The 13313-nt window shown below is 38.7% G+C and overlaps 1 protein-coding gene across 1 annotated transcript; it reads left to right on the forward strand.

Annotated features, from left to right (window-relative positions):
* Positions 1–11333: 11333 nt before the first annotated feature.
* On the forward strand, positions 11334–11651 carry LOC138896057 (uncharacterized). The gene has a single exon (XM_070180834.1). It carries the CDS (start codon positions 11334–11336, stop codon positions 11649–11651), a length of 318 nt encoding a protein of 105 aa, XP_070036935.1.
* Positions 11652–13313: the final 1662 nt, after the last annotated feature.

Below are 13313 nucleotides of genomic sequence, written 5' to 3' on the forward strand. Positions count from 1 at the left end.
TGCACTCTATTTCCCCTTTTGATACTTCACACATGTGTATTTGAGTTCTTATGACTTGCAAGGTTGGTTAGTTTCTCTCCGGGAAGATTTTGGGCGGATTTGGACCCTTTCGTTCTTGGGTTAGAAGCCTAAGTTAGAAATGTTGACCAAAGTTTGACTTTTGTCAAAATGTCTCCGGATCGGGTTTTGATGGATCTGATAGGTTCGTGTAGTGATTTGGACTTGGGCATGTGCCCGAAATCGAATTCGGAGGTCAGTAGGTTGATTTGTGTTATTTTGCTGAAAGTTGGCAATTTGAGGTTTAGAAGATTTCCCAATCACTGGTCGGTAGGTTGATGAGTAATAGGTCTGTTATGCTATTTAGAACTTATCTACAAAATTTGGTGTCATGGAGTTGATTTGATAGGATTCGGACGATTGGTTGCAATTCTAGCGGTTCTTGAACTTTTCTTTGAAATTCATGCTTTTTGATGTCCAATTCGTAGTTCTAGATATTATTCTTGTGTTTTGATCGTGAAAGCGAGTTGTTATGAGTTTTTTATACTTGTGTGGATGTTTAGTTTGGAGCCTTGAGGGCTCAAATGAGTTTCAGACATGTTTCGGAAAGGTTTGGACTGAAAACAGGTTGCTGGTGTCTCTGATGTCGCAATTGCGTGCACTAGCCTCGCAATTATGAAATGAGCAGGTGAGGGTCAGGTATCGCAATTATTATGCCTCTCGCAATTGCGAACATAGGCAGAATTGGGTAGGATCTCAATTGTGACATAATTTGTCGCATTTGTGATGGGAATATGGTTCGAAATTGCAAACCCAATGTCGCATTTGCGAAGTTCTCCTATGCTGTCAGTAGCCGCATTTGTGAGGGTTGCAATTGCGAACCCAGTGTCGCAATTGCGACATCTGCAACTTAACATAAGGGCTGGAAAGTCGGTATTAAGTCTCATTGTTCATATTTTAGAACCCTAGACTTGGTAGGAGGTGATTTGAAGATGAGAGTTTCATCTACAAACATTGGGTAAGTGATTCTAATCAATTTTCAACTATATTTCATAATTACATTTTAGATTTAACAACAAATATATGATAATCAAAGAGGAAAATTGGGGATTTTTGTCAAAGTTTTGAAAAATGAAGATTTGAGTTTTGAGAGTCGATTTGGACTCGGAATTGAAAACAAACACATATATGGTGTGGGGTTATGGGTAGTCGAAATCTACTCTTGGACCCATTTGGCTACTCGTTGTTCTCATTATGTGTTCACTTCTTGTTGCCTTTCTTGCCTTAAATTCTGTTATTAGCCTACATTATTTACTACTTTGTTATCATTCATTTCCTCGTTTTCCGTTATTGGTCTTTATTATACTCTGTTCAGTTTATCTTGTCCTAGTATGTGTCTTTACCTCGCCTTGTCACTACTCTACCATGGTTAGGCTTGACACTTACTGGGTAGCGTTGTGGTGTACTCATACTACGCTTCTATATATTTTTGTGCAGATCCAGGTACATCTGCTCGTGCCGGGCGCTAGTGATTATTCAGTTATTTTCGGAGACTCCAAGGTATTCCTGCCCCGATCGCAGGCCTCGGAGTCACATTCCTCTATTCTTTTATTACTGTTTATCCTCTATTTAGACAGTGATGTATATTGAGATTTTAGTACTTTCTGTAGAGCTTATGACTCAGTTTCACCTGATTTTTGAAGTTTTGTAGCTGTGATTCATTATTGAGATTTTTATGAGACTTATCAGTTTATATCATGTTTTCGGTCTTTATTTCTCTCATATTCTCTTGAATGGTAGGCTTACCTAGTCTTAGAGACTAGGTTCCATGACGACATCCTAAGGTGGGAATTTGGGGTTGTGACACCCGCTTACTCAAGTGCCTTGAATGAAAATATGTACCTTTCACTGAATGTAAGTCCCATACAAAATACAGTCTCGAATACCACCATTTATCCTCAAATCAACATCCTCTCATGACCCTACCACGATCATGACAACTAGGAAACCGATTAAATCTTCTCAAGCTCGTACACACCAACTAGATACAAGAACCCGTTGCATCCCACACTTGAACAACTGAAGATCTACCAACACGTCTGTGTCCCCAGTCTAGACAACACCTCGAGACAATGATCGAGCATTCATGGCACCTCGTAGCCCATCCGCAGTATCAGAAATCATCGGTGTATAGTTGATACCGAGTGCACAATATCGTATATGAGTGGATGCAGGGGAATGTAAGACATGTGCTTCAAGCTCAATCAATGTCGTACAATAAGGAATAAAAGAAGTGGATTTTCCTAATTGTTCTGTAGCCTCGCAAAGATAAGTACATACGTCTTCATAACGATCTGCAAGACTCTACTAAACTTGCTTATGACTCGTAGCACCTGTGAACCTAGGGCTCTGATACCAACTTGTCACGGAGGTAGTCATGATGGAACCTAGTCTCTAAGACTAGGTAAGCCTAACAAACAAGAAAATCTACTAGAAATAACTACTAGGAAGATTAAATAAAGCCAATAAGCCTCACATTACATCAATGCTGAATAACCATTAAAACCCGGTAAACTGTAACGACCCAACCGGTTGTTTTGAGCATTTGTATCCTGTTAAGGTGTTTGAAGTCTTGAATAGCTTCATATGATGTATTATGACTTGGGTGAATCGTCGATTTTGGTTTTTAGGTGATGCGGGATTGATTTGGAAGAATGATTCTCAACTAGGAAGCTTTAAATTAGAAGAGTTTATGAAGTTTGACTTTTGTGTATTTGACCTCATATCGGAGTTTTGATGGTTCGGTTAGGTCCGGATAGTGATTTTGGACTTGGGCATATGCCCGGATTTGCATTTGGATGTCCGTAGAATGTTTCGACACTGTTTGGCTAAAGTTGGAATTTAAAGGTTTGAAATATTCATAAGCTTGACCGAGAGTTGATTTCAGTGTTACTGGGTTCAAATTGTTGTTCTGGGAATTGGAAAAGGGTTTTTATGTTATTCGGAACTTGTGTGCAAAATTTGAGGTCATTCTGATATGACTTGGTATGGTTCGACACGAGATTTGAAAGTTGGAAGTTCAAAAGTTCATTAAGTTTTATTTGATGTGTGATTCATGATTTTGATGTTGTTATGTGTGATTTAAGGCCTCGAGTAGGTCCGTGTTATGTTTTGGAACTTGTTGGTATAATCGGACGGGGTCCTGAGAGGTACGCATGAGTTTCAGATGTGGTTAGGATCATTTGGGAACATGCTTGTTGATGTTGGTTTTTGGCTTGGTTCTGATATGACCGCACCTGCGGAAATTTGGGCATAGGTGCGGAGCCGCTGGTGTGGCAGGCAAAGTACAAAAGCGCAATTTGGAGCTAAAGCAGGAGTCCGCAATAGCAGAGATTTCATCGCATATGCGAAGACGCAGGTGCGGTAGCTTTGACCCAGAAGAGGAAAGAGCGCAAATGCGGAGCATTTCCTCGCACCTGCGATGTCACAGAAGTGGAGCATATTCCGCAGGTGTGAGAGGTAGTCTAGTTAGTTGATTATGCAGAAGCAAAGAATTAGTTGTAGGAGCGACGCTGCAAAAGCGGCTGGGCTATCGCAGATGTGAAGATTCCTGGACAGTGTCCATTTATTGAAGGGTTGAGTATTTCATTCATATTTGTAGTTATGGAGCTCGGATTTGAGCGATCTTGGAGGCAATTTTCACCACGTCAATTGGGGTAATTGTTTTCTATTTGGTTTTGATTGTATTTCATGATTCCATCTTTGATTTAGGCATTTGATTGATTTTTTTTAAGAGAGAAATTGGAGGTTTTTGTCCAAATTTTCCTAAAGTAAATATTTGAGTTTTGAACATCAATTCGGAGTCAGATTTGAGTGAAATTAGTATGGTTGGACTCATAATTGAATGGGTTGTTAGATGTTGTAAGTTTCGTTGGGTTCCGATGTGCATGCCCGCATTTGACCTTTTAGTTGACCTTGAGTGTTTGTTTAATGATTCGACCTTTATCGCTTGGGTTTGTTTCCCAAGGCATTATTTGATGTTTTTGAGTTGCTTTTGGCTAGTTTCGAGCAGTTCGGAGGTTGATACGCATGGGATGGCATCTCTAGAGTGTTGTTTTGCTTGCTCGGTATTTGTTTTGGCTTGTTTGAGGTAAGTATCTTATCTAAACTTGGTTGAAGCACTAGTTGCCTGAGTTATTTGTGATATCTATGTGTTATTTGTGCGCACATGTATGGGGATTGCGCCCATGTGCGAGTACCGGGGTATTTATCCATGCTCAGGGTAGTGCTTAGGCTATGATAAGCATAGAATTGACTGCTAAGCTTTAAGCTATAATGTTTCTAATATTTGTAACATTGTTTTGAACTATTTGAGCCATGTTGTGGTTACATAGAGGCTAATTCCCTGAATAAACTTGAAAATTGCTATTTCTGATATGAAATTGTCGATTTGACCTATGATAGCACACTTTACACATGCCTACACTTTAGCATGTCATTATACAAGTCTGGGAGCATAAAATCTGATATGTTTTCATCACATACATGTGTTCTTGTATAATTGCTTCGGTGTGATATGCTTTGGACTGGATGCCTGTGAGCACGCAGGGAAAATTATGTTGTTATGCATGTGACCACGCCGGGCGGATTGTATTTTTATACATGTGACCATGTCGAGCGGATTGTGTTATTATGCCTGTGACCACCCCAGGCAGATTGTGTTTTTATGTCTGTGACCAAGCCAGGCGAATTATGAGTATTAGCACGTGAGTTGTCCGTGCAACACGTGAGTTGTCCATGCAGTTCCAGATAGTGATATCATGGCACGTGAGTTGTCTGTGCAGCACGTGAGTTGCTCATGTGGTTGATATTGAGCTTTTGACCATGCAGGGCAGATTGAATTGGCCATGCTTGCGCGTGGATACGGATCCATCCCCCTAGGGTCACCCTCTCATGCTTCTCTCTTGATGGTGTACACAGATTGTGAGAAACTGATGGGTTTCTGGTTGATGTGAGCTCTGGGAGAGCTATTTATTGTTATTTGAATTGTGTTGCACGCCACCATAGGCCTTATTGGCTTATCGTTATTTGGATCGGGTTACGCGCTGCATAGACTGATATTTGGTTATTGCGTGTTATCTTTACTTGCAAATCCTTGACTGTTTACCTGATTTATTTTCATACCTTCCTTATATGTGCGAGCTTTAAAACAAAGAATTATGAGTACCAAGGTGATTTTACTTGTATTTTCTTGATTTGATCATATATTTGTTCTATACCTGTTGGATTTAAGAACTTGTACAGGTGACTGTGAGTATCATTTATAATTCTATTTGTTATTACCTCGCCGAGGTTAGTTAGGATACTTATTGAGTACATAGGTTCGATTGTAATCATACTACACTGCTGCACCTTCCGTGCATATCTTGGAGTTGATGCTATTGTGTATAGCGGGAGATGGCATTGAAGATGTACCTTCATTCAAGTTATGGCTATCACTTTTCCTTGATAGCTTTGGATTCGAATTATGTTCATGTACATTCCAAATAGATGTTGCAATTATTTCATTTCAGTTTTATAAATCTAAGTCTTAGTGGCTCATGACTTGTGCTACCAGTCCTTGGGTTGTTGTATAAAGGTTTAGTTATTTCATCATTTATTTCGCATTAATCTCATTTGGAATATGTTGATTGTTATTTGGCTTACCTAACAGGTTGGGTTAGGCGTCATCACGACTAGTGGATAGTGACAAGCTGGTATCAGAGCTCTATGTTGATAGGTTCTGTGAGTCATTAGCAAGTGTCTAGTAGAGTCTTGCGGATTGGTATGATGACGTCCATACCTATCTTTGAGAGGCTACAAGGTATGTAGGAAAATTTTCCATCTTTCTTTCCTTATCGTGTGGCGTTGGTGTAGCTTGAAGTGTATCTCTTGAAATTCCTTCCACTCACTCATATGTTATGTGAGCGCTCGGTATCAGCTGTGCATTGACGGCTTGTGATTCCATGAATGAGGTGCGAGATATGTTTTCTGTGTTTTGGATTTGGGCCAGTTTGGAGGAGTTGAGGCGGGTTTTGGCCGCATCTTGAGCTTGGTGGTTTTAGTTTTGCGAGTATGTGCTTTTGGACTCGTATGTCTGGTAGTATCCCGACGAGTAGGACTAATGTGTGAGTGGGTAGTTGGATGGATATATGATTAGTATGATATCACTATGGGGTGTGCTCATATGGTTTGGATGTGATGAGAAGAGTTTTCTTGGGATGTAGAAAGGACTATTGGGTGCTTTATTTCTGTCTTGATATGTTCTACATCCTCGAGTTATTAGCATGTTTAGGGATCTTTCGTGTTGTTCATTTGCGGGATGAAATAGATTTATGTTTTTTTGACGAGCTTAGACTCAGACGGATTTAATGAATGTGTACTGGTCGTGACTATGGTAGGTGCAAATTTGGGGCTAAGAAGGTGGGATATCTCCTGTAGGGGGTGGTCTACGGATGTGTAATCCTTATGATGTTTATGCGGAGAGTTTCTTTCTACCACTGGGTTGTGTGTGATGCAATTTGAGCTTTGATCGCTTGAGGAAGTTGACTTGACCGTCTCGAGGATGAATGTGAACTTAGCAGATGATTTGAGGTATCTCATGATTTGTGTTACATGATCTTATGAAGGATTTAGTTGAATTACAGTGCGAGATCATGGCGGTTATGGAGTAAAGGTATTGTGGGTTATCGAATGTTTTGTTCAATAGGGGAGACTACTATCAGCGATCAGATTACATAGTTATGTGTTGTGTTAGTTTTGGTCTGAGGCATATCTGCAGATCAGTTATGACTTGTAGAGGTCGGTTTTGAGGATGACTTGAGCAAGGAAATTTTGGGATGCATGTATTATACTTTTTTTTGGACATATTGGAAATCTTAGAATGATTTGGGTTACTAATTGTGGTGAATGTAATGTGGTAAGGAAAGGGACTCGCTCAGTTACTTAGAGATGTGGGTTACTTCTTTGGATGTCGGTGTGCTAAAGGAACACGGGTTGTTTGGCTCTTTTGAGCGGTGCAATTCAGATGTGAGCAGAGTGGATGACTTTTGCGATGGTTCTAATGGGTTAAAGATTCATATGTGGTATTTGTAAAATTTCCGGATTTGTATAAGTATAAGATCTGAGATTTACATTGGATGGTACCGGGACTTGTGGTATTTATGATCATTATGGATTCTACATTTCAGCATTTGAGACGTTAAAGAAACAACTTTAGATTCACATAAGGTCTTTTCAGTGTGGGTATCTCGGTTGCAGTATTGTTGGGCACCTAAGAGGGCATACAACAGCTTATTTGCTTTAAGACGATGTGTTGGCAAGGAGAAGTGTAATTTTAAGGCAATTCGGATGGAACTCAAAGAAATACGTCGGGTTGATAGTAGGTTGAATCAGTATGTTAATAGAAATGATCGGTTCTTTTGATTCTTATAATATGGTGAGGCTTTACTGATGTTTTGTGGCAATATTCTTGAGTTTTTGCAACATGCGTGACTTGGTTGAGTTACAGGAATTCAATGTTGATGGCTTGGTTATGCGCAAAAGGATTTTGAAGAGTTCTCGATGATTTCTACCACGACTTGAGACGGATATTTTCTACATGCACGGGGAGTTTGTTGCATTTTGTGATTTTCTCTTGGATAGGGGTCGCGTGGAAGGTTTCAGACTAATTGAGTAAGTGTCCTGCTTGTGAATCAGGGTGGATAATGGGTTCTCGTGTTTTCATATGCCAACATGATAGATGCGGTACTACGTGTGGAATTGAAATTTTCATGTGCAAGCTGCGGTTCAGTTTCGAAGGGAAGGCATGAGTTCTCGGCAATACATATGGTTTCAGATGTTTAGAAGAATGATGGTACTATTTGATATCACCTGAGAAGAGTGCGCATTTCTGAAGGCGCACTATGTTTTAACTAACGGATACTTCTTAGGTATTGCGGTACTCGCCTAGTTGATCGACTGCTAATGTTCAGATTTTTGCTATGTGGCACGGATGAATTGATGTTTAGCTATAAATGTATATTTTTAATGCATTGCATACCTTATATTTTAGTGTTTTAATGATTAATTGTGCGATGTTTGAGCTTAATTGAGTTATTTTTATGTGTAGGATGATTGGAATACATAAAGGATTGAAAGCTGCACAAAACGATGTTGAAGACACACGAAAAGGAGAAATTTAGATTAAGGAAAGGGTACTGCACCCCAGAGTAGGCCTCGCCTGGTCTAAAGCCCGATCAACTGTGCCCCAGACCATGCCTCAACGGGTCTAAAGCCTGGTCCACCTGGCTACAGACTAGGGCTTGCCTGGTCTAAAGCCTGGTGCCTCAGTCCGCAAATAAATTGTTTTCTACTCAATTTTGGACTTGGAGACTCCTCCCTAGCCTTTAAATCCAGCCTAAACGTCATTATTATGGAGGTTGGACGTTTTTGAGAAATCTTTTGACTAAGAAGAGCACAGAGCCGTTGTGGAGGCCAGATTTTATCTTTTCTTCCACCAAACTTTGTAATTATTATATTTCTTTGTATGATTTGTTGTTTGGCTACCATGTCTATGCGGAGCTAAACTTCACGTTCTAGGGTTGTGGTTCCTTCTTGAGTATTGTTATTCTAATATTAATTTTGATTTTTTAGTTTATCGTATTGGTTTATTTATTCAATCATGCGCTTAATTATTTGACTGCTTGATCGTAATTAAATACTATCTACGAATCTAGAGTTGAACTCGAAAGTGGGAATTCTAGGTTGCACATAGGATTGAGTAGAGCAAGTTCTTGAACTCGGGCATCGGATCGGGGAATGGATTCGCGTTTAATATAGACATATGCTAATTTCCTTTCTTGGTTATTATATGGGAATTACGAATGTGTTCTTGTTGATTCTAACTCTATAGACATATAGGTGTTAGGTTATCTTGAATAGGCGAGTAAAAGATCGATAGATTATTATGAGCAATATTAACCTCGTCAACCGATAAACCAAATAAATTAATTAGTCAATTCAATTGAAGAATACAATATGAATGTTAGATAGCCCATGACCCTAGATCGTTTTCATCGCATTGATAACATAAAAATCTGCTATTCTTTTGTTCAAAGTTCACTATTTGTTTTTCTTTATTTTAATTAGTTTTGAATCAAATACATCTAGGTATAATTCTTGTTTATATAATTAGGATAGTCTAATTTATTTAATAGTTAATCATAAGTCCTCGTGGGGTTCGACATCCGACTTTTAGTCACTTTATTACTTGACCACCGCGTATACTTGCGTATGCGTTTGGCTGCAACAAGTTTTTAGAGTCGTTGCCGTGGATTTAGGAATTAGCTACTTTTCTAATACAAACTTTTATTTGTTTTTTTAGAGATTTAATTTGTTTTGCTGTTTTTGACTCTACAAGTTTTCAGATTGAATGTTGAAAAGAAGTAACATTTTGAACGATCTTCCACCTTTTGACCCTGAACCTGAAAGACTCATGTCGCGCCCCTTTTCTCGTGAAAGCGGGTTTCGACGTGTGACAACTCTTTTAAAGGAGGTATTAAAAGAGAAGAGTCGCCACCTAATGATTTTAAGGTGCGTTAGGGCACCTATTTGCGAATAACTCTATTTGACTATCCAACACCACCAAAGATCGGGTAAGGACTCAAATTACCTCGAAGAGAAGGTGTTAGGCACTCTTCGAGGTCCACAACTGTGGGTCCTGCCCGAACTTCAAACTATTTGGATTATGTAATTAGGCTAGGGGATCAAATAAATAAAGGGAAATTCAGAAGTCAAAGAGTCTTATTATAACACATGAGAATCGGTACAAATCGTGATGACTTCAAGGATACAACTACATTGATCTATGTTAAACGACTAAGTGTAAATAACAAGTTCATAAAGAAAGGGGGTCCTATGTTTTTTAGCCTAAAGGATCACCCCTTGCAATGTAAATAATACTTCGCAACTCCCTTGAGGTAGGGGTTGCTCATATTACTCAGCGGGCACAGACTATCATCTCCTGCTACCCGATTAATATGTTAAAGTTGTTTACCTAAAGGCGCTCTAATTCAATTCTAGGTCGTACCCTATGCGTGCACTACCCGTCCGATGCCTATGGTCCAGGAGGCTTTGGACCTCTATTTGGGTGGTTCTAGACTTCACTTTGGATGCTCAAAAATGATAAAACTAGCACGCATTCAAAACATATAGGACTACACATAAATACAAGAAAGGGTTCAAGTTAACCTCCACACATAAACAACAAATAGCACGCGGGCAGTTTCAACAATAGACAGCTTTCAGGATCAAAACTTAAAGTCATATAGGCATGGTTTCTAGGTGATTATGGATTCCAGTATCGTACAAGCAGCGTTGCAACTTTAGGCTAACAGATTTTCAAATTAAAGTCATTACAAACCTATAGGCATGATCTCTAGTTATCTGCGTAATAAGGCAGTGAAACCATCCCTAAATTTTGAATTACCAATGTTGATTTTACAGACATGTTTCTTAGGTAGGTGATAGTGTCCTATAGCCAAGATTTCTAGTAGTTAACAATTGAAATTGATTTTATATACTTTATCCCTACAGGCATGTCGTCTAAGTGTGGCAATGCGATGAAGTAACAAAGTAATTGATTAGTTGATTAAGATCCTATAATCATGATATCTAAAAGAGCAGCCTACCAAGAGCAATAGAAGCAACTGATTGATTGATTAATTGAAACCCTACAGACATGGTATCTAGATGGACATTAGCAAAACATGTGTTATTGTATCGTATTGGCATGCTATCTAAAGCGTTTAGCAGTACACCTAGAAACAAGTGTGGCAATTACTTGAGCCAACATGTTTTGTCAAGTTAAGTGAAGTGTGTCTGTGATTCCTATAGGCATAGTTTTCTATGTGTGCACATAAATAAAGCATATCGAAGCAAAGTAACAAGAAAAGTAAGTAGGTCCTATAGGCATGTTTTCTACCCGTCTATGAAAGAATTAGGATACCCCCAACCCCTCTTTCACTAATCTCCCCATCGTCTGTTTACAAATTATTACAGGTCCAGAATGAAATAATACATATTTAAAGATGACAAATTATAGAGTGAAACAAGTACAAGCCCGCTAAGGCAATCACAAACCCAATACAAAGTAACCCAGGGATATCCCAAGCCTTCAATAGCCATACTCCCGGACAAAGCAGCATGCCCAAACCACAGGCTCTCAAGAAAACAGCTAAAATGTCACAAGATAATATAATATTTTCGCAAAATATTTTGATAAGTCTTTATGTGATTGTAGTGCCTCAATTAATTTAATGCCTTTGTCTATTTACAAGAAACTGGAGAATGAGCTTGGAAAGATAAGGTCTGCACCAATATCTTTTCAGATAGCAGACCAAACAACTATAATCCCTGAGAGGATAGTGGAATATGTCTTAGTTCGGGTAGATAAGTTTGTATTTCCTGTAGATTTCATAGTGGTGAAGATGGAGGAGAATAAAGAGGTACCCTATATTATAGGAAGACCATTCTTAGCGATGGGCAGAGTAATATTAGACATACACGATAGAAAGCTCATGCTTAGAGTGGGTGATGAGACGGTGACTTTCGAGATGAATGTGGATATGGGGTGAGAAAGAAGAAGCCATCTGCAAGTGTAGAGTGGAGAGTGAAAAGCTCGAAAGAGAAGGTCCCAGTGATTGAGAAAGATAAGTGTGGGGTGTACCCCAAGAAGGCTTAGAAAATGATGTCTGCATGGATGTGTGCATAGGTTCGGGCGCGTGCAATAGAGCCCGACATCAACTCAGACCCCGACTGAAAACTCAGGGAAGTTTCTCTACCTTATGCTTTTTAATTGTGTTTCATGGGAACATGCCACAACTTAAAGTGTGGGGTGGGGAAAAATTTGTGTTGTATGTATCTGTGTTAGTAATTTAGTTTTGTTGTTTTAGCAGTTAAAGATAGAAAAATGAGAAAAACCAAAAAACTATTAAAATTTTTGACTTTTCCCGACGATGGATATCATTCGACGGTTTTCTTGAGGGATTAAAGTCGAACGAAAAAGACAAAAATATTTTCTTTTGTTAGGTAGTGTAATAATTTTTCCTTGGTTTTTCTTTGTGCCCTGGTTCTTTTTCAAGGGTTTTGTTTGAATAGGGTGTAGTTAGTTTTTATTTTTGTTAGGTGTAGGAACTCTTGTGCTATGATTTAAATTGAAAGAAATATCTCTTGACTTGGTTATGCCTTGAGAATAGTAAGTGATTTAGTTGTGACGCTTAGGCTCAGTTTTTGACTCTTGCTTAAGTACTTTAAATTATATAATTTTAACTTTACGTAACTGATTGGACTAGAGTGTCTTGATAGTCCAATCTTGAGTGAGTTATGTGCCATGTGTGTGTGAGGTTTTGTTGTATTCTGTGCTTCACATTTGATGTCTAGAACTTGCCCCGTGTGTTTGCAACGCGAAATGGTAGTTTTGTTCATTCTTGGAAGTGATATAGGCGTTTCTTTGTTGAGCCAATTATATGTTATTACCCACCTAATAGTGATGTATCTTAGTTAAACCCGTTGAGCTTGTCATCCTGTTTCTGTGGCAACCCCAGTGCAAACCCTACCCATTTGTTTGAATTGACCATATATTTGAACCTTGTACCTCTCATGAACACTTAAATTTGTTATGAACTTTGTAAAAGTTGAAGTATGGGGTAACTGGTTTGGCTTTTGAGTAGAACTAATGAAATAAGGAGAAAGGTGCACTGTTTTGAAAAAGTAAGAACCACTTGAATTGAAAGAGAAAGAAAAAACTAATTGTATTTTTGTGAAAAATATTCATTGATAAGTGGTGACTCTTGCTGTAATTATACTTAAAGAAGTGGGAATTAGTGTATAATGATGTTAAGGTGGAGTATGGTTAGAAATAAGTGTGGGGCTATGAATATTAAACTTTACATATTAAAGTGCTTAGGGAGGTGTAGTAACTCTCATAACTAAATGTATCCTACCCGTCCCGCAGCCTACATTACAACCAATTAAAGTCCTAGTTGATCCTTGACTGAATGAGCTCGATTAGTAGAGAAGTACACTACGGGCAAGCCTATGGTTCATCTTTTGGGGCATATGAATGTTGTTTCTGAGATAGTGAATTCTTTCTATCTTGAGTTCCTAATTGTTCTTAAATTTTATGATGTGTGGAACTACTCTCTATTATGGTGAGGTCACTTGATTCATGAAGGAAAGGTAATGTCATTGACTTCTATATTGAGTAAGTGAGCGAATTGTGAATAATGCATGGTACT

Source organism: Nicotiana tomentosiformis, chromosome 7 (assembly GCF_000390325.3).
Source record: "Nicotiana tomentosiformis chromosome 7, ASM39032v3, whole genome shotgun sequence".
In the NCBI taxonomy this organism is placed as follows: Eukaryota; Viridiplantae; Streptophyta; class Magnoliopsida; order Solanales; family Solanaceae; genus Nicotiana; species Nicotiana tomentosiformis.